The following is a 22,547-nucleotide window of genomic DNA, read 5'->3' on the forward strand; positions in this document are numbered from 1 at the left end:
TAATCAGCAAGACAAGACAGAAGCACTGTGAACCTTTAAGTTCAGAATGAGATGGTATCATGCAAAAAGGCAAGGCAGAGATGCTGTGAGCATCCAAGTGCAATGTGAGTGAACATTAAGAGAACAAGCATGAACCCTAGGGTGGGTTCTTGTTCCTTCACGCAAAATATCCTTGCCACGCATTATAATGAAAAGTGCCCGTTAAGCTCTAAATTATAGTATTGAAATAGAAAACTTATTTTAACAGAGTCAGAGACATGCTATGATGATATGGTGAGGCTGTTTGGTGTCTGACGCTAATGTCCATGGACAAAGGATGCGGACAGTCATTGCACAATCTTGGACTGTACATGGCCTGCTGTCTAAGATGGAGGCTTGGAGAAGCAAGTGGTGAGCTGGAGATCGGAGGAGCAAGTGGTGAGCTGGAGATCGTTAGATACCTAACATAGTTTTCAATATGGGAATTGATGCCTCCTAGTTTCTACTTGTCATGTGGGAAAATAGAAAGTGCACACCAATGCGGTGAAATTAGGTACTAATGAGATGTAAGCAACCTCTTGACCCTTACTAGCAAGATTCCATTTTGCTGTTCAAACCACTGTTGAAGAATCAGACTTTTTTCTTAACATTAAGAATCTCATTTTTCTGAACTCACTATTTTCTCCCAAGTGACTTGCCATATCATTCATGGGATGGGAAAAGTCAAACCTCAATCCTCTTTCTTCTACAAAATGGAGTTTCAGCCTGTTCAAAAAATTCTGATCACCAACCTACTTTCATAAGTGCAGTTTGGAGGGAATTAGGACATTTCATTGTTTGGGATTCATGCTTACTTTTCTGCATTTATTCATAAATCTATTTCTTCAATAAATGGTGATATTGCTTTCACTCTTGATCAGTTTATAGTTTTGGTTTCTTTTCACATTTTGATCATATTCTACATTTCAGTTTTATCATCAATCTCAGACTCAAAGAGAACTTAATGACTCAGTTACATAGATGAATTAAAGCAAATGGTAGTGTAAATTTATGGTGTTTTGTTATCTTCCGAATAACTTCAAAGTCATAAATTCATATAAAGTGATACACAAAGAGATCAAAGTTTCAGTCCAACCAAGGTGAAATACGTTTTGTAATTAAATCATTGGGTAAGGCAGCCAATCATTCAATTCAGCGAGGCATTGCAATCCAGTCAATTTAATCAATTCCATTTCCATTCTGTCAGCTCACCTCAAAAGAGGCAGCTTAGCTACTTCAATAGTCTGCAAATGAACTGCAGAAGTCTGATGAAAAGGAGTTGACAATCAGTGACATTTCGTAGAATTGTGATTTTTCAAACCTTACAGCTATGGATTGTTGGAAAACAGTGAGAGATAAGAAATGGGTATATCCTACACTGGTCTTATGCACATATGGATTTTTTGCAACAATGAAGCCTGCAGAGCCCTTTCTGACACCATATTTAGTTGGACCATACAAAAATTTCACCATTGATCAGGTATGCATTCAGAAAATTCTAGTACAAAAACAAAATATGATTGAATTTGTACATTTCACTATCTTATGTTTCAAACAAATATGATTTAGAATTATTTTAGCTGATGTGGGCACATGCATTTGGATGAATTCAAATATGGAATGTTTTTCTTTCGTCTCTAAAGGTTTCAGTTGGTTTAGAATGACCATTTCTCTGATGATAGCAAGAAATAATTTGCATTTCTATTGCACCTTTCACAACCTTAGATTGTCCCAAAACACTACACTGTATTTCTAAAAGTTAGAACTGTAATGTAGGAAACACAGTAATCAATTTGCAGACAACGAGTAATGAAATGAATGGTCACGTAATCTGCTTTAGGAGTTGATTGAGGTATATAGCTAGTGTGTGAGAGAGTGTAATGGGTTTAACAACTTATCAAGTGCAGCACGCCTTCAGCATAATGTGTCAACCTGGATTAAGTACTCATGTTTCTAGAGTTGGGCTAAAACCCACAACTTTCAGAGGTGAGAATGCTACACTGTGTACTTTCAGACATTCTGCACACTCAGCTGTTGTTGTGACTTCTACTTAGCAAAATCACTTTTATTTCAAACTCCTGTTTTATAACTTATGTATTCATGAAAAGTCTATTTAACAAATGGGCATCCTATAAACAGAATGTGTTTAAGAATAGTGAAACCTTATGTCATCTCTGTTCATTATTTTGGATATTATTTTTCATGTCAATCAAGTCATAAGGATTTGGAGATGCCGGTGTTGGACTGGGGTGTACAAAGTTAAAAATCACACAACACCAGGTTATAGTCAAATAGGTTTAATTGGAAGCACACCAGCTTTCGGAGCGTCGTTCCTGACGAAGGAGCGACACTCCGAAAGCTAGTGTGCTTCCAATTAAACCTGTTGGACTATAACCTGGTGTTGTGTGATTTTTAAAGTCATAAGGAGGTCACATGCCACAAACAAAAGGTCACAGAGACTAGTATCCAATCTGTGAAGGACTTTAGTTTCCATTTAAAATGTTATCTCTGATGATTGTAATTTGCCTTTTGGCCAACCTGTGATCAGAACAGGATTCACGGTAAGCAGGCATAGCAGTTGGCTATATCCCACTTGTACTTACCATAATTCATGTATAACAAAGAAATGCCATAGAAAGAAAGCCACCAGATCTGCTGAAAAAAAACTTTACAGTCAATAAGTTCCTGTTAAAATGAAATCATTATATGAAGTGCAGAAACCAACTAACACATGGCAAGAACACAAAAATATGATAATGGCAAATAACTGTTTTTGCAATTTTGATTGAGAAACTCTTATTCATCAGAGCATCAAGAATAATCTCCAGCTTAACTTCTCCAGCTCAGAGAATAAATGGGTTCTCAGTTTAACATTTCATTTGAAGGCTGCATCTCTGACAATGCAAAATTCTTTCAGTCCCACATTATGTGCCAGACTACATTGCTGAGAACAAGCAACTGATTTACTTGTCAATTCATGGAATACATATTCTATTCCACACTTCCTCAGTAATATCAATTGAATCATTTCCAAATATAACCAATAACCTATTTAAAAATACAATTTATTGATTGTGGCTGTTCTGGTCAAAATCCAAGTAAACTTAAAGTACTTTCTGTTTTGATCAGGTTACGAACCAATTGTTCCCCATTTGGACGTATTCATTCTTGGCACTACTGATCCCAGTCTTCTTGTTCACTGACTACCTAAGATACAAGCCTGTCATCATTATACAAGGTGTTGCTTTGGTGATTAATTATATATTGCTACTCTTTGCAGACGGAATGATGGCTATGCACTATCTTCAATTCAACAATGGTCTTGTATCAGCTACAGAAGTGGCTTACTACTCATATATTTATAGTGTTGTTGATGCTGAGCATTACCAGAAAGTGACCAGTTACTGCCGAAGTATTACTTTGACTGCTTATACAGTGGGATCAACAATGGCACAACTTTTGGTTTCTCTGGATATTGTCTCCTATTTCGATCTAAATGTCATTTCATTGGGATCAGTGACTGTAGCCCTGGTAACATCATTTTTACTACCCATGCCCAGGCAAAGCATATTCTTCCAATCCTCAGATAAATCCTCGAATGACTCAATAAAATCAAACATATCCAATGGCTGTATGAACTTCAAGAAAAATATGCAAGGATCCACCGAGAAAAGTTTCTTCTCTGAACAAAAATGGTTAACCCACTGGCTGAATATAAAGGAGAAAAACACTTTTCTAAAAATGATACTGCAGCTTTGGTCTGACTTTAAGAATTGTTACTCATCAAGAAATCTGCTTTATTGGTCTTTCTGGTGGGCCATTGCTACTTGTGGCTATTATCAGATTTTCAATTATGTTCAAGTGCTCTGGGATCATATTGCACCATCCAAGAACGTCTCTGTGTATAATGGTGGTGTAGAGGCACTGACAACTCTTACAGGTACAGCTTTGATTTTAGGTTACATTACTGTAAATGACACATGTAAACATTGCTGCACAAAACTCAATGGCACGGATTTTCTGGCCAAACTGTTGCTATGCTAGTTTAGCTACGTGTTGCACATGGAGACACTACAGAATCCCCAGTCCAAAGGAATTGCCTGGAAAATTGAATTTTCAATTTAAATCAGGGTTTTCAGAGGACTCCAATGAAATTAAGTGAAATAATAAGCACTACAAAACTGTTTGCCACATATTAAATATATTGTCTAACTCCTGAGTAACTATTAAGCTGACTCAATAATTACTTCACACACCTCCATCTACACATCCCCCAGAACTTTATTCAAAAAACCCTCTGGCATACGTTCACCTGTACCCTACCTGCTTGGCACTCTACTTACTTGGCATTGTACTCCTGAATCATTTGGCAACTTACTTACCTAGTACTGTACCCTTCATTTGCCAACCCACCCCAAGCACCCTACTCTATCCCTAACTGGTACATTATCTAGCTGGGACCCTACTTACCTTACATCTTGGCACCCTACACCACAACAGCCTATTTATCTGCCACTTTATCTCCTGCTCATCTGTCTCTTTATCCCTTGTGTACTATGTCCTCCCCAGTTGGCAACCTACTGAGCAGGAATCCTTCTTACATGATAGCTGGCACATCACCCACCTGACAAACTAGGCACCCTAGCCAAATTCATCTGACATCCTTACCTATAGTATTCTCCTTCTTAGTTGGCACCCTAGCTACCTGGCACGATATACCCCTTACCATCTTGCATCCTACCCTGATATCACATCCAATTTACTTACTGTTTGACAACAGCTGTCAGAGTTGCTTTCAGTATCTTTACATTGCAGAGCTTAATCTGAACAAGTGTGAGGTGGTGCATTTTGGGAGTCAGATATAAGAGGCAAGTGTACTGAAAATTTCTGGATCCTTCGGACCAGAGGGATCTAATACACCAACAGATCTTGGTGTCAAAGTCCATAGCTCTCTGAAAGTGGCAACACAAGTAGATAAGGTGGTAAAGAAGACTTTTGCCTTCATCTGTATTCATTGAGTATTAAAGTTGGCAAGTCACGTTGCAATTGTCTAGGCTTTTGATCAACCCACATTTGGAATACTGTGTGCAGTTCTGGCCACTGCACTCCAGAAAGGATGTAAAGGCTTTGGAAAGGGTGTAGAAGAGGTTTACCAGGACGTTGCCTGGATTGGACTGCATTAGCTATAAGGAGAGTTTGGAGAAACTAGTATTGGTTTTGTAGAGTGTCAGAGACTGAAGAGCAATCTGATTGAAGTATATAAAATTATGAGATCCTAGATAGGGTGGATAATGTCAAAGACTAGGGAACGTAGGTTTAAGATGAGAGGAGGAAATTTTAAAGGAGATGTGCAAGGAAAAGCTTTTACACAGACGGTAGTGGGCGTGTCTGGAACGGGCTGCCAGGGGAGATGCTATAAGCAGATACAATAGCAAAGTTTAAGAGGCATTTAGACAGACGTATGAACAGGGAATGATTAGAGGGATATGGAGCATGATCAGGCACATGGGATTAGTTTAGAATTGTATCATGGTCTCCACAGACATTGTGAACTGAAGGTCCAGTTCCTGTACTGTACTGCTGCATGTTCTATGTTCACACAGGAAACATTCTATCCAATAAACCCAATAAGAGTTCCATCACACTAAAACGATCAGATGACATGAATATATCCAAGAAAACAACTTACCAATACTGGAAAATAAGCATTCCTACATGTACAAAATTGCTAAGTAACCTATCTAACAATAATATAGCATCACAAATCAAAGGTAGTTCTCTAACATCATAAAAAATATATCACATTGTAAAATTCTGACCTCTGGTCTATTTAATTAAAAAAATTACATTTGACATTTACAATGACATTTTTTATTATCTCAAAGTCATTTAGGATTGCTTATAAAATGCATCCTATCTGCATTTGTAAAACATTATTGTAATGTATATATATTAGTACCACCTAAGAGGCACACCTTCAGCAAGATTCCATGTAACAGGAGAAATGAATGAGAACTTTACCGATTATCAGGAGTTATTAGATAGTAAGAAGTTAATTCTGTTTCTTGCTGAGCTGACTTGGTAATTTAAATTTATTAGATTAGATTCCATACGGTGTGGAAACAGGCCCTTCGGCCCAACCAGTCCACACCGACCCTCCGAAGAGTAACCCACCCAGACCCATTTGCCCTCTGACTAATGCACCTAACACTATGGGCAATTTAGCATGGCCAATTCACCTGACCAGCACAGCTTTGGACTGTGGGAGGAAACCAGAGTACCTGGAAGAAAACCACGCAGACATGGGGAGAATGTGCAAACTCCACACAGACAGTCGCCTAAGGCTGGAATTGAACCTAGGTCTCTGGTGCTGGGAGGCAGCAGTGCTAACCACTGAGCCACTGTGCCCCAAAAGGAAGCTGCAAATTTGTAAATATCAAAGGCAGAATCTTATAGGGGTCTGAGTGATATGGACTATTGTGACATGAGTGGTAGAATTAGATAAGAGGTCCAGCAAAGTACATATTAATATCTATAGCATCTCACACCATCTTTTATCCTTTTCACAAGTGAAGTGGTGAGTCTCTTGCTAGACAGTGGTGATTTGCCAATTAAGGGGATTATTGGTTATTAAATAACATTTTGACAGCCCAACTTGACTCATTAATATTCATCTTCTTATCTTACTAACCACACTAAACAAGGAAGACATTGAGAGGACTCGATGTGGAAACCAGAGTGGGAACCTAGTATATTCAATTTACTGCTTGCTTTGAACAATCTCCATATTGCATTTGTCCAAACTGCAGCTCAAATCACAATCCACAGGTACTAGCCTTACAAACCTATTGTCCATCTGGTAGCTTCAACCCCTTACAAACATCATGGCACCTCTTTGATACACTGGCAATGCACTCTGAAAACAGAGACTCGTATTGTTGGGTGCACTGGCAGCTAGCATTGGAGGGCTGCAATTGGCTGCAGGAAGACAGGAACCAGCTGAAGGATTGAGCCAAGTTACATCTCAGGGTTGTTTACTTGTTTTCTCAGTACTTGCTCACTTAGTGCCAACCTGCTTGCTCACAATATATCCATGCCATGTCTTGCCTTTCTGTGCCACTTAGCACAGTTACGCAACCAGCATGGCTGGTCAGCAATCTTCAGTCAAGGGAGTGTACATCTTTGTGTAATGACAGTGCGCCTCATCAATCTACTTTGTATTATCCCCTTAACGATAAACTGTAGATCCGTATTGCAGAATTGTGCTGCCTTCTTCTCCTACTCCAACATCTTCCAGAAATGCTTTTGATAAGCAAGGTAGTTATGGAATGCCAGTGCTTATCAAGGTATGGAGTTACCTTCTGCAGATGGTGCAGCCTCACGTGGTACCAGTCTTTCAGCACATATCTGCTAAGTGGCATGGCGTTCTGGAAATGGCACATGGTAAAATGGGACCAGGGTCGGATGTGATGGATGCAACAATAAGGGTGGTAGGTGGTTAATGAGGTTTTTGTTAATATACTGCAATTGAACCCCACTATGCCTTGAAGTGAAAAAAACCCTCCAAAAAGCCCAATTCAAAGTGGACTTATCCAAAAAAAAAACAAGATTCAGCCTTTCATTTAATGTTCTGTGCACTGCACGTTGATAACAAAGCCATCAGTTCTACTCTCATCAGTGAGGCACCAGTCTCCAACACTGTTTGATTTGCTGTATTCTGTGGAGAAAGGGAAAGAAATTCCTGATCTCACAAAATTATAAGATATGAATTTTCCCTATAGCATGCCACATGGTGTGAGGCCCTGGAATGACACCTGTCAGCTATTGGTTTATTCCATGTTTTATGTCAACACTTTTGCAGGCATTGTTAGATACTTCTTAGTATCTCTGAGCCATGGGTAATGGCATACACATGCTTAGAGTGATCTGCCTTTTACTGAGGTACTGATCCTCTTAGTCTCTGGTATTCCCACTTTGTCCTTATCCTAGAATACGTATTTCTCATGTTCTTCATTACTTTCATACTCTTTGTTTACATTATGCATTATAGGTTAATGGATTCAGCTCTCTAGTGTAGTGTCTAAGACCTCTCCCTTTTACAAGCCTCTTCGCTCTCCAATCTGATCTCTTCTTTTGATCTATTTTGCTGATGCAAGCGTAACATTATCAGTTACATCATCATTATTTGTATATTTCAATTATACTGAAGCTGGTGAGTATCGGGTTGATTTGAAATATCAATGCTGAGATGAGGAACCCTTGTGGTGTACCAATAATGTCCCTACCTCTGAGCTAGGAGGCCTGAGTTCAAAACCCACCTGCTCTAGAGGTGAAGTGGTGTGTCATAACTGTGCTGAACAGGTTGATTAGAAAATATCTGCACATCAACCACTGGATAACTCTCAAGATGCTACCTCTTGATCGAGAGGCCTAGTTTTAAGTCCCATCTATTCCTGATGTGTAGCACAACATAGCTGATTGGATTGATTAGAAATATCATTGAGGAGGTGGTGGCATAGTCATTATAACACTGAATCTAATCATCCAGAATACCAGGCCACTGTTCTGACGATAAGGATTTGAATTGGAGCATGATAGATGCTGAGATTTGAGTTGGAATTAAAAAAAGCTAGCCTAATGGTAACCATTGTCATAAATCTTCTCACAAACTTTGAATTGTCATAAAAGCCCATTTGGTTCACTACTGCCCATTAAGGAAGGAGGTTTGACATCCTACTTGGTCTGTCCTAAATGTGACGCAAAACACACAGCAATGTGGTTGGCTCTGAATTACATTTTGAAATGGCCTGGCAACCCACTCAATTAAAGGGCTATTCTGGATGCACAATAAGGACTGGCCTAGCCTCCCATACCCCAGTAACAAATAATTAAAATAAAAGATGACCACAATAAGAAAAATGCAGCCCTAAGGATGGTCACAAACTCAGTTTACTCCAATTTAAAAACTTGAAAGTTTTGATTTTAGAAAAAGAGCATAAGATGCATGTTTGTTTTAAGTTGCTTTCACACTAGTTTATCAAGGTTGGCTACAATATGCTGGGTTTTGGTTCTCCATAGTACATATGTTGCACAATTTTGATTTGACCAGTTTACCATTTCATGGGTTTAAACTGTTTAATGTTGGTAAATAAATGGAATTGAAATTAAGGAAACAAGGCTGTTTAATACATAAGAATTAACTTCAATTTTATTCCAAATCCAAATTCAGTTCTTTTCAATTTACAACTTCACCTTTCAGCCCCTTAGATATGAAATAATGATAGAGTTGTGAAGAATAATATAATAAGCTTCCTACAATGCCCTGGTCAGAAATTTAAAGCAATTCTCAAATCAAAAGGTTAAAAATTATTTGTGAACAATATTACTTGATGAATACTTAATGCAATTGCTCATCTGCCCACTAGTTGTAACAATATGTTAACCCATAGATTTTATCCTAATTCCTCAGTAACTGCACTGCAATAGTGGCTGAAGATTTGATTTGTTACTTTCACCATTTATAGGTGCCATTACCTCCTTTGGCGTGGGATATATTACGTTGGATTGGGCTGTCTGGGGAGAACTGGTGCTGGGAATCTTCTCAGGAGTTAGCAGTGCTGCTCTATTCATCATGGACACTACAAATAACATCTGGGTTTGCTATGTTGGTTATATGATATTCAAAGCCTCATACATGCTGCTTATTACCATAACCACGTGAGTACAGCTAAGGTTTCTGACTGTATGTCCAACTCCCACACTATTTTAATGTTATTTCTCATTCCTTCCCTCAATGTCAGGCATTGTTCCCAGCTTAGACAAAAGGCAGACCACCAGCTACCAGGCCTTCCCAAACATTATTCACAACATAACAGCATTAGCAGTTGTTAGGGAGGAAGCCCTTGGATATGTTTAGTTGTATTATGTTAGGATCAGTTATAGAAATTTTAAAGATGAAACTGTTCCTTTGAAAAAAATGACAATCCATCGTTATGTTAAAATGAGCAGAGGATGAAATTCAGTAACAATTGCTTAGTCCTTTGTGGGAGATTACTTCCTTATTGATTATCTAACATGTCCACAATCTGTCACAAGAATCTCACACTCTGAGCTTAAATTGCACAAAATAATCAGACACCATCCAAACTTTGATAATTTTCTTCACCTTTTTTTAGCATGTTGTCACATACTTTAACTCCCCCCCTCTGGAGAACAGTGGAGTGGTACTGCAAGGACTCCCAGCTGATTGAACCACAATGTGGACATTCCTTCCAAAGCTGGCTAGTCCTGGCCTGAGACTCGAGCCTAGAGTTTCTGGCCTCCAGGTAGGGATAATGCCACAAATCCTTCGATTCTCCTAGTTAAAAAATAACAAAGATTAATAGAGGCCAGAATGGGAACAATATTCAATTCAATTTGGAAACAAAAAGGAATGGGTTCTGAAGATGGTCAGCAAACTTGCTTGATAGATTTTTCATTCTGTGCTTCTCCCTAACAGTAAAGTTGAAAATCCACTCTGATTTCCTTTTCGTTAAATTGTTCTCCTAAAATTGTTTTAAAAGGCAAGAAGAGCTAACTTGTATTGTGCAGCTTCTTTTAACTTGATATCTGCAACTGATACTAATATTGATTGATTCCTAAGATACCACCTCACAATTAATTCTGTATTTTAGCCAGAACTGACATAAAGTCATTACTATAATGATGTTTGACCATTTTGTAACTGATTCTACTTGTGGCAATCTTAATAGCATCACAATTAGGGATTTGTTTTGTACTTATTCACAGGATGTGGATATCATTGGCTGGACCAGCATTTATTGCCCATTCTAAAGTTCCCTTGAGTTTCCCATTGCAGTCCATTTGCTGTAGGGGGACACACAGTCAGCATTGCTGCTAATTTTGATTTCATTTGTGTGGCCCTCCAAAACCAGAAGTCAATGCTGAATGGCATCGGGATGGCAATCACCATGTGCCGCACACCTTAGAAGGAACATTGCCCACAAGCCCGTAAGAGAGGGAGGATGTTCCAGGATTTTGACAGATCAACACTAAAGGAATATTAATATATTTCTAAGTCAAAAATCACAAAACAACAGGTTATAGTTCAACAGGCTTATGTGAAAACGGAAGCTTTCAGAGCCCCTGCTCCTTCCTCAGTCCACCTGTCCAACAACAGCACCTCCACATCAAGTATATTTCTAAGTCAGGATTGTGGTTGGCTTGAAGGAGAATTGCAGATGGTGGCATTCCTGCGTATCTACTGTCCTTGTCCTTCGAGACAGGAGTAGCTGTGGGTTTGAAAGGTGCAGTCAAAGGAGCATTAGGTGAATATCTGCATTGCATCTTGAAGATGGTACCCACTACTGCTAATCTGCATTGAGGGTGCAGTGAATAATCTTTTGTAAATGTGGTGCCAATCAAATAGGCTGCTTTACCCTGGGTGGTTTCACTATCCTTGTGCTTGTTACTCAAATTTAGTTACAAGCAAAGACCAAATTTTGATCAAACTGCCCTTTTTTCACAGAAATTGTTGACAAATTTCAACTCAACATGAGAGACAATTCTGTTTTATTGATTCCCAGATTCCATATTGCATCAAACCTTTGTATGGAACGTTATGCCTTGCTGTTTGGAGTAAACAACTGCATGGCACTAATACTTCAGACCATCCTGACTATTGTTGTAGTTGATTCAAGCGGTCTGGGGCTTGACGTTGTTACCCAGGTAATCTACTTATTGATCTGTCTTTACGTTTGCCTCAATAAAGTTCTGACAATCTGATTAAATTCTTTATCAACAACATGTGCTGAATTGTTCTAACATGATAACATTAGTCATTAAATTACTGAAACCCACAGCACAGATGGTGTCCAATCAGCCCATCATGTACTTGCTCTTTGGAAGAGCTACAGTGCTGAAGTACACAACCCCACATTTTATCCAAAATTCTAATATTTCTTCATCTTCTCATAAACTGTGGGTCTTGTTTGATAAGTTATTAATAGAATCAGATATCACCACATTTTCAGGTGTAGTTGTTCAGATCCCAAAAGCTGTATGATTTAAAGATATCTTATCAACTGGCACTACATATTTTCCAATAACTTTGAATCTAGTTATTGACCCTCATCCAATCTGAGTAACAAAACATTTCATTTTCGTGTAAACCTCCATAGTGCCACCTTCTCTGTTTTCAGAAAAGCTCTGACTTTTCCAGCCTGAAACTATTCTTTCTCCATGCCTTCCTAACATCACTGTGACTTACACCACAATGACAGCAACAGTTCAAGAAGACGGTTTAGCAACACCTTCTCAAGGACAGTTAGAGATCACCAATAATTGCTCACCTTGCCAGTGATGCCAATAGCCCATGAACAAATAATTAAAAATAGGTTCACTTGGAAGCACAGTAAATGATTAGAAGAGCAAGCTGAATGTCGGCACTTATTGCAAGGTCTAGTGACACTTCATCTTGTGAAAGAATATTGAAATATTCCCTCATAAAATACTGACTACCTTTTGTTATGTTCTTTCTCAAGCCTTGACATCTTTCCTATGGTGTAGTGTCCAAAGTTGCCCACAGTACACCAGCTGACGCAAGACCAGTCATTTATAAAGTTCTAGCAAGATGGCTTTATTCTTTCCCCTGTTTATAAACTTAAATCAACCATTTTTAAGGCCACTTCCTTAAGTTATCCTGTAAAGTTTAAAAAATTGTATATGTGGACAGTAAGATCAGCTCCACTCATCTACTTTTCAAAATCATGCTGTTTATAGTTTGTTGTATTTCCATTTTAATCCTCCAGATTCACAGGTCTTTTTACTTTCCCAACTTGAACATCATCTGCAATGCTCCCTCCTATTTCAGCATACTGTCAGTGTCATCCTAAGCCTGTAACTGCCTTCATCACTATTCAGTCCTGTCATTGTACAGAATGTGAGTATTGCTGAAAAAAAGACACATTATTTTGAAAATTTTCAATATTGCAGTATTCTTGCTAATTCTCCTGATGAATGCAAGATAAAAACATTAACAAGAGGTGACATTTCTCCAGCAATACTCAATTAGTGCTTTGTAAAGTTTGTGGCATCAGCAAACTTTAAAAGGATGTTCCCTGTATCCGAGTTGCTTGTGCATCAGAGTGAAGAGTCATATCATTGTCTTGGTTACTCAAGATTAACACTCCTGTTTATAATACATATTCGAATGAAGAAGGTGCCGTGATCTGCTGCAGAAAGAATGCATCATTACTGCTACCAACTCACTCGACATTGACTTGCTTGTTTTGCTGCTTATGGGCTGACAACAGTCAGATTTTCTGAAATATAAACCCCATCGGTTTGTGACCCATTTCTGAATTGACATATGGTACTTGTAAAGGGACCTGTGGACATTCCTTCCAGTGTTCTTCTGTTTGTCTGTGCACTTCACTCTTCTGTCAATTGTTATGTTCCACTTTGGCCTGTTCGTCTGTACAAAAGAGATTGCTCCAAATTCTCGAAATTTGCCATTTTTATTTCCACCTGATGAGTCTATTGATACCTTCCTGCAGTCCATAGCCATCTTCTTCACAATGACACACTTGACCAATATTTAGAAGAGAATAGAAATTTATTATCATGTGCATTGTTACATGAAAAATGCAGTGAAAAGTTTTATAAGTGGCTATACCATGGCACCTGTATTAATGACAGAATTAAAGCATAATAAAAGTAAAAGAAGTAAAACATAATAAAAACAAAGTTCACTACAGTTCAGTTAACAGCTCCTGGGCTCAGGAAACGTCAATTAAGGAACAATGGAATACACTGAAGATGCTGCCAGGATGAGATCACCATTCTGAGACAGAAACGCCATTCCTGGACAAGAAGACCAATCCACGACGAAATTGCCATTCCTGGACAAAAATGCCATTCTGGGACAAGAAGGTCATTCCTGGATGAGATCACCATTCCAGGACAAAATCGCCATTCCAGAATAAGAACGCCGTTCCTAGATGAGATCACTATTCCAGGATAAAATCGCTATTCTGGAACAAGATTACCATTCTGGGATGAAAACACCATTCCAGGATAAGAACGCCTTCCTGGATGAGATCGCATTCCAGGAAGAAATCACTATTCTGGATGAAAATGCCATTCCTGGACAAGATCACCATTCCGGGACAAGAATACCATTCTTGGATGAGATTGCCATTCCAGGTTAATATTATTTTTCCAGGACAAGATCACCATTCTGGAACAAAATCACCATTCCGGGATGAGATTGCCATTCTGGGATGAGGATGTCATGCTGGGAAAGGCTGGGACAAGATGGCCATGATCGCTGGAATACTGGGTCAGAAGTCTCCGCCATGTCTGATCGAGGCTGCCACTCCAGGGCGCTGAGCCGGGCGGATCCTCCTGTTCCCCAATCAGATGCTCCTCTAGACGCAGCCACTGATCCACTGTCCGTTCCTTTTGTCAATGCTTCTGCTCCTTCAGGGGCCGAGCTGCAGACCAGGACCCTTGGCCCGACCTGGTCTTCCAGTCCATGGGAGCCAGCCAGGGACCTACTCCTCATTCAGTGGGAGACCCTGGGCTGGGCTGGGACTGTGCCCGGCTTGTACTTGTGTTGCTGCCACTGCCACTGCTACCGGAGACCTATTTCTTCCCTCACTGCTCTTTAGGCTTTAAATTTAAAAAAGCAAAGAATAAAGAAAAAGGAAGAAAAAGAGAATAAGTCGAAAAAAGAAACAAAAAGGAGGAAAGCCAATGAGCCCCAGGTTCAGCTCCTTTACTCTGCCACCATGGAATCATAAGACCATAAAACATAGGAGGAGAGATTAGACCATTCAGCCCATTGGGTCTGCTGCACCATTCAATTATAGCTGATCAGTTTCTCCACCCCATTCTTCCTGTAACCCTTGATCCCCTTGATACTCAAGAACTATCTATCTCAGTTTGAAATATACTCAATGACCTGGTCACCACAGCCTGTTTCTCCACCCCATTCTTCCTGTAACCCTTGTCCCCTTGATACTCAAGAACCTATCTATCTCAGTTTGAAATATACTCAATGACCTGGTCACCACAGCCTTCTTTGGCAATGAATTCCACAGATTCACCATTCTCTGGTTGAAGAAGTTTCTCTTTATTTCCATTCTAAAAGGTCTTCCATTTACTCTAAGGCTATACCCTCGGGTTCTAGTCTCTTCAACCAATGGGAACATCTTCCCAATATCCAGTCTGTCCGGGCCATTCAGTGTTCTGTATGTTTCAATTAGAAGCCCCCTCTCATCCTTCTAAACTCCATCGGGTATAAGCCCAGATTCCGCAAATATTCCTCATATGTTAAGCTTTTCATTCCTGGGACCGTTGTAATGAACCTCCTCTGAACACGATCCATGCCCAGTGTATCCTTCCTGAGATATAGGGCCCAAAACTGTGCACAATACTCTAAATGTGGTCTGACCCCCAGGGCCTTATAGACCTTCAGAAGTATATCCTTGCTTTTATATTCAAGTCCTCTCAAAATAAACACCATCATTGTATTTGAATATCTAACTACTGACTCAACCCCAAGTTTACCTTGAGAGAATCCTGGACTAGAACTTCCAAGTCTCTTTGTACTTCAGACCTCTATTCTTCCTACCAAAGTGCATGACCTCACACTTTTCCACATTGTACTCCACCTATCACTTCTTTGTCGACTCTCCTCATCTGTCGAAATCCTTTTGCAGCCTCCCTGCCTCCTCAACGCTTCATGTCACCCTACCTATTTTTGTATTGTCTACAAACTTAGTCAGAATGCCCTCAGTTCCTTCACCAAGATTGTTAATGCATAAAGTGAAGAGTTGTGGTCCCAAAACTGAGCCTTGTGGAACACCACTTGTCACAGGCTGACATCATAAGAAAGACACTTTTATCCCCCCTCTTTGCTTTCTGCCAGATGGTCACGCTTCCATCCATGCTCGCACCTTGCCTCTGACACCATGGGCCCTCATCTTACTCAGTAGCCTCGGTGCAGCACCTTGTCAAAGGCCGTCTTGAAGTCCAGGTAGATAACATCCATTGGCTCTCCTTGGTCTAACCTGCTTATTACTTCCTCAAAGAATTCTAGCAGATTTGTCAGGCATGACCTCCCCTTGATGAAGCCATGCTGTTTTTGCCCTATTTTACCATGCACTTCCAAGTATTCAGGAATCTCATCCTTAACAACGCATTCCAAGATCTTACTCATGACCAAGACTAGGCTAATTGGTCTGTAATCGTCCATTTTTTGCATTAATCCCTTTTTAAACAGGGGTGTCACATTAGCAATTTTCCAATGCTCTGGGACCTTCTCTGATTCTAGTGATGCTTGAAAGATCACCACTATCTCTTCAGCTATCTCCTTTAGAAGTTAAGTCCTACATTGAAGTCAAAATCATTGAAATTTGTACCAGAAAAGTATAGAATCTAATACCTGGTGAACCCCATTTGAAAAAAACCTTCCTATCACAAGAACATCCTGTTGAGCATTACCCATTTGCTGTCTACCTTTCCACATGACAATTTCATACTGCCTCCAGGAATTTATTTTATGATAATTTGCCCAGGACCAAGGTTAGGCTGGCTGGCCTGTAATTATTAAATCCAAATCTTTCTTCCTTTATAAACAATTGTCCTCCAACACCAAAGATGCAGCCAGAAAGGATTGCAAAGTGATACTTTCTCCACTATCTCCCTTAGCAACATCTGGAGTTAACAATTTATCTACTTTCAAAGGTGCTATACTCCTCCATATTTCATGCCTTTCTCGAAGCTTATACCATCAAATATCTGAGTATTTGCCAGATTTTTCACTTAGATGGAGAGCACATCAGCATGAAAATTCAGGCTGAGGTATTTGTTAAGATCCAGGCAACTTCTTCCACCTTCAACATACGTTCTGAGTTTGAAATAAGCCCAACTCTTTGCTAAGTTATTTAGTTGTTTTCATGTCTTTCATAATTTGTTTTTAGCTTGATTTTTATTGCCAATATTGTTTCATACCCTCACCTTGTTTTCCTAATCCTCACTTTAATTTCACTCCTGTACTTATTTCCCTCTAAGCTTAGTGCTGTATTGCATTCTCTGATTGAAATTTTGCTCTTGGCTCATTAGTGCAAAGTCCTGAAAATTCTGACTCTACAAATATTTCCCGTGTAATTGTACCATGGATGCTCTAGTTTTGGTTCCACCCTGATGAGTTGTACAGAGAGTCTGGTTTGCTGGACTTTGAGGAATTTCAGAAGCAGCTGTTGGGGCTGTCAAATACAGAGGTAATCTGGAACGCTATGGCAGGTTTAAAAGAACAAGATAACAAAAATAAATTAGTGTACATTGACCATCATCCTATCATCCCTCATACCTGATACATCCCCGACACTAGAACTTTAATAACACATTTCTCAATGTCCTATCATATGTTAAGTACTCTCTTGCCTTCACCAAAGTGATCAGTTTCTATTTCCTGGTTTAAACTCAATTTGCCACTTTCATTTCTACCTGACTAATCATAATTGGGAGATGGGAACCTGAATTGAAGCTCCAGTGTACAGGAGGTTGAGAGTAGTGAGTTCATAAATCAGAGTGTACTGGCAGGTAGGAAGGTAGTTTGAAGTGTGTCTACTTCAATACCAGGAACGTCTGCAATAATGTGGGTGAACTTGCAGCATGGGTCGGTACCTGGGACTTTGATGCTGTGGCCGTTTTGGAGACATGGATGGAGCAGAGACAAAGAATGGTTGTTTCAGGTTCCAGGGTTTAGATGTTTCAGTAAGAACAGAGAAGGTGGTAAAAGAGGGGGAGATGTGGCATTGTTAGTCATGGTGTCAGAGTCCAGGCCAGGTTTTAGATTTGGAGGTAGGTGAGCACTTTGGTGACAGTGACCACAATTCAGTTAGGTTTACTTTAGCGATGGAAAGGGATAGTAAAATACTGCAGGGCAAGAGTTATAGCTAGGGGAAAGGCAATTATGACACAATTAGGCAAGATTTAGGATGCCTAGGATGGGGAAGGAAACTGCAGGGGATGGGAACAATTGAAATGTGGAGCTTGTTCAAGGTACAGCTACTTCCCTGTCAGGCAGGGAAGAAGTGGTCAAGTGTGGTGTACTAAAGAAGCTGGATCCCTTGTTAAGAGGAAGAAGGAGGCGTATGTAACAATGAGACTTGAAGGCTCAGTTAGTGTGCTTAAGAGTTACAAGTTAGCCAGGAAAGACCTAAAAAGAGAGCTAAGAAAAGCCAGGAGGGGGCATGAAAAGACTATGGCAGGTAAGATCAAGGAAAACCCTAAAGCTTTCTATAGGTATGTCAGGAATAAAAGAATGACTAGATAAGATTACAGCTAGTCAAGCACAATAGTGGGAAGCTGTGTGTGGAGTCCAAGGAGATAGGAGAGGATATAAATGAATATTTTTCATCAGTATTCACATTGGAAAAAGACAATGTGGTTGAGGAGAATATTGAGATACAGGCTGTTAGACTAAGCGGAATTGAGATTCATAAGGAGGATGTGTTAGCAGTTCTGGAAATTGTGAAAATAGATAAGTCCCCTGGGCTGGATGGGATTTAATCTAGGATTCTTTGGGAAGCTAGGGAGGAGATTGCAGAACCTTTGGCTTTGATCTTTATGTTATCATTGTGTACAGGAATATTGCCAGAAGACTGGAGTATGGCAAATGTTGTCCCCTTGTTCAAGAAGGGAAGTAGAGACAACCCTGGCAATTATGGACCAGTGAGCCTAACCTTGGTTGTGGGTAAAGTGTTGGAAAGGATTATAAGAGATAGGATTTATAATAATCAAGAAATGAATAAGTTGATTAGGGATAGTCAATACAGTTTGTAAAGAGTAGGTCGTGCCTCACAAACTTTATTGAGTTCTTTGAGAAAGTGAACAAACAGGTGGATGTGGTGTAAATGGATTTCAGTAAAGCATTTGATAAGGTTCCCCATGGTACAGAAAATAAGGAGGAATGGGATTGAGGGTGATTTAGCGGTTTGGGTCAGAAGAAGATAGAGGGTGGTGCTTGATGGGAAATGTTCATGCTGGAGTTCATAACTGGTGGTGTACCGTAAGGATCTGTTTTGGGGCCATTGCTGTTTGTCATTTTTATAAATGACCTAGATGAAGGTGTAGAAAGATGGCTTAGTAAATTTGCAGATGACACTAAAGTCGGTGGAGTTGTCAATAGTGCCGAAGGATGTCGCAGGTTACAGACAGATATAGATAAGCTGCAGAGCTGGGCTGAGAGTTAGCAAAAGCAGTTCAATGAAGAAAATTGTGAGGTGATTCACTTTGGAAGGGGTTACAGGAATACAGAGTCATGGGTTAATGGTGAGATTCTTGGTAGTGTGGATGAACAGAGAGATCTCGGTGTCCATTTCCATAGATCCCTGAAAGTTGCCACCCAGGTTATAGGGTTGTTAAGAAGGCATGCAGTGTGTTAGCTTTTATTGATACAGGGATTGAGTTTCAGAGCCATGAGATCATGTTGCAGCTGTACAAAATCCTGGTAGGGCTACACTTGGGGAATTGTATACAGTTCTGGTCACCACATTACAGGAAGGACGTGAAAGCATTGGAATGGGTGCAGAAGAGATCTACCAGAGTGTTGTCTGGTATGGAGGAAGGTCTTTTGATGAAAGGCTGAGGGACTTGAGGTTGTTTTTGTTTGAGAGAAGAAATTTGAGAGGTGATTTAATAGAGGCATGTAAAATGATCAGAGGATGAGATAGGGTGGACAGTGAGAGCCTTTTTCCTCAGATGGAGATGGCGAGCATGAGGGGATATAGCTTTAAATTGAGGGTGATAGTTATAGGACAGATGTCAGAAGTAGGTTCTTTACTCAGAGAGTAGTAAGAGCGTGGAACACCATGCCTGCAACAATAGTAGACTCACCAACTTTAAGGGCATTTAAATGGACATTGGATAAACATATAGATGATAATGGAATAGTGTAGTTTTGATGAGCTTCAGGTTGGTTTCACAGGTTGGTGCATCATCAAGGGCCAAAGGGCCTGTACTGCGCTGTAACGTTCTATGTTCTATGTCCTAACCAACTGATACCTTCCTAAAATCTATAATAAGTATTGGCAGGAGTCCACTGGAACATCTGCTAAGTCAGGCTGATCCAGATATAGCGTGACCGTAAACCATGTTATCCAAGATAGCCTTATTGAGGATGCAACAGCTGCCTGCTCATATAAGGCCATTAGAGTGAAGAAGAAGGCATGGATTTAGTATGTCATATCTTTTTGGCCAGCCAGCGACACCCACCCCCCACATCCCACATCCCACAAGTGAATTGAGGAAAGGTCTTCAGGCAAGGATGGCATGAACATATCATCAGTACTTCTAGTCTGAGCGGTTATACCTAGCTGAAGTGATAGAAGTGGAACTGCAGTCTCCATTGCTGAATCAGACTGATTTGAGGCAATTCACATACCCCTGAGTTGCTGAAATTTCACCAGTATTTATAGAATGGTGGCCCAGTGGTTAGCACTGTTGCCTCACAGCACCAGAGACCCAGGCTCGATTCCAGCCTTCAGTGACTGTGTGGAGTTTGTATGTTCTCAGTGTGTCTGTGTGCGTTTCCGCCAGGTGCTCCAGTTTCCTCCCACTGTCCAAACGTGCAGAAAAAGTGGGTGGCACAGTGGCTCAGTGGTTAGCCTTGCTGCCTCACAGCACCAGGGACCTAATATTCTGTGAAGCTGCTGTAGATTGTCTATTTGAGAATTATGCTGGCTTCAATATATTTCAGCAGCTTAGGGGAGAATGTTGTGGCCATCCCAGGAATTGAGCTGGCAGAAGGGAGACAACAAAAAATTGAGTGTGACTGAGCAGCACTGTACTCATTCCCTGCCCCCTCCCTCATTAATATTTCAGCAAGGCAGGAAGACCACCAACGATTGGGCCAATTCAGTTGAACCTAGCAGCCTTTCCACAGACTGAGGGAGTCTCACCTGTACAGGCACCTTTCTTCCAGGTGGTTCTATGTATTTTTATCTCAAATCCAACCTCTTACCCCCAATTTCTGCAGAATGCCATCACCAGGCTTACCTGCATATCCAATAGCATGTCTACTCCACGTTTTGACACCGTATAAGGAATTTATTAATTCACTTCCAGTAAATAATTCCAGGCAACTAGATTCTAGAATGAAATCTTTATTTACAAAGTGATTTGATTGTGAGAGGAGCAAATGAATAAAATAGAGAGACAGATCGATCGATTGCAACGTTAATGATCACAGAATGAACACCAGAATTTGAAAAGCTGAAGAGATTTTAGTAAAAAGTAAATAGTGAAAGTTGTATTTTTACAACTGCTTTCACTGAAAAGATTTCATGATTAATGGTTGACCTTTTTTATTGGTTCAGAGTTCTAATTGAACTCAAACAAATGTATCTAAAGTCACTTGAACAACAATATTAACCCTGTTAACAGAACCGAAGTTAAAAGTATAACTCTAAGTATCATTAATTCTATAATAACTGATTGAAATTAATTGTCGCAATATTTTCTCTTTCTCTCAATGGTCTCAAAAATGTTTCATTGGAAAAACCAATATCTGCCTCATTTATTCTCCAGTTTCTGATTTATGGGAGTCTCTATGCCTTGATTGCTGGCATCTTCCTGCTGAAAGGGGTGCACACCTTCATTCAACACAGATTGAGAAGCAAGAGGAGGAATCTGAAAGAAGACTTCCCATCTATTACTTTGGATCCTCCAACTCAACAGATGTGTATGAGCACTAAACTATAAATGGAATAAGGAAGCTGGATGGGAAGAAATGCATCACACAGCCACCTGATTTTTCCGATGTAGAATTGTACTTGGGTTGCACTCTGCTGTTCCTGAAACGTGCCAAAGTCCATGTTGACTCAAGTGAAATGTAATTACACAGCATATCTGGTTGTTATTAGGGTAATATATATGAACAAGAGCCCTGTGTGCAATTAATTCAGCTTTACACAGGAAACTAATATGAAAAACCAATTGGTTGAACACTCCCACCTCAACTTCCTGCCCTGCATTATATAGAACATTTTAAATAGATATCATCTAATTCCCACCTGCCTCGCTGCTTCTTGTGAGAAGAGACAGCTAGCCCGTACAAAGATCATTCATTCTAAAACTACCTGCCAGTGTCAGATGAAGTCTACTGACAGCAACTTTTGTCTGGGAAGCAGATTATTTTAAGCAGTATATGGTAGGATTTAGATGGGGAATTTATTACAGTAACTATCTTCTTCAATTACGAGAATCACAGGCACATACGTGTCTGAGTTAATGTTAAGCTAAAAATGTGTTGCTGGAAAAGCGCAGCAGGTCAGGCAGCATCCAAGGAACAGGAGAATCGAAGTTTCGGGCATAAGCCCTTCTTCACGTTGATTCTCCTGTTCCTTGGATGCTGCCTGATCTGCTGCGCTTTTCCAGCAACACATTTTCAGCTCTGATCTCCAGCATCTGCAGCCCTCACTTTCTCTTAATGTTAAGCTATCCCGTTATAACATAGA

General features: G+C 40.0%; 1 protein-coding gene across 1 annotated transcript; it reads left to right on the forward strand.

Annotated features, from left to right (window-relative positions):
• The first annotated feature begins 1,348 nt into the window (after positions 1 to 1,348).
• On the forward strand, positions 1,349 to 21,792 carry slc19a3b (solute carrier family 19 member 3b). The gene is made up of 5 exons (XM_043703022.1): positions 1,349 to 1,498; positions 3,148 to 3,958; positions 9,543 to 9,735; positions 11,604 to 11,745; positions 21,619 to 21,792. The coding sequence occupies exons 1-5, from the start codon at positions 1,349 to 1,351 to the stop codon at positions 21,790 to 21,792; spliced, it is 1,470 nt and encodes a 489-aa protein (XP_043558957.1).
• The last annotated feature ends 755 nt before the right edge of the window (positions 21,793 to 22,547 follow it).

The sequence above is a fragment of the Chiloscyllium plagiosum genome, chromosome 13 (assembly GCF_004010195.1).
Source record: "Chiloscyllium plagiosum isolate BGI_BamShark_2017 chromosome 13, ASM401019v2, whole genome shotgun sequence".
Classification (NCBI taxonomy): Eukaryota; Metazoa; Chordata; class Chondrichthyes; order Orectolobiformes; family Hemiscylliidae; genus Chiloscyllium; species Chiloscyllium plagiosum.

Coding starts and splice junctions, on each gene's coding strand:
- slc19a3b (XM_043703022.1), top strand. CDS start 1,349: ATGGATTGTTGGAAAACAGTGAGAGATAAGAAATGGGTATATCCTACA. Junction 3,959..9,542: donor GGCACTGACAACTCTTACAG/GTACAGCTTTGA, acceptor CACCATTTATAG/GTGCCATTACCTCCTTTGGC. Junction 9,736..11,603: donor CTGCTTATTACCATAACCAC/GTGAGTACAGCT, acceptor ATTGATTCCCAG/ATTCCATATTGCATCAAACC.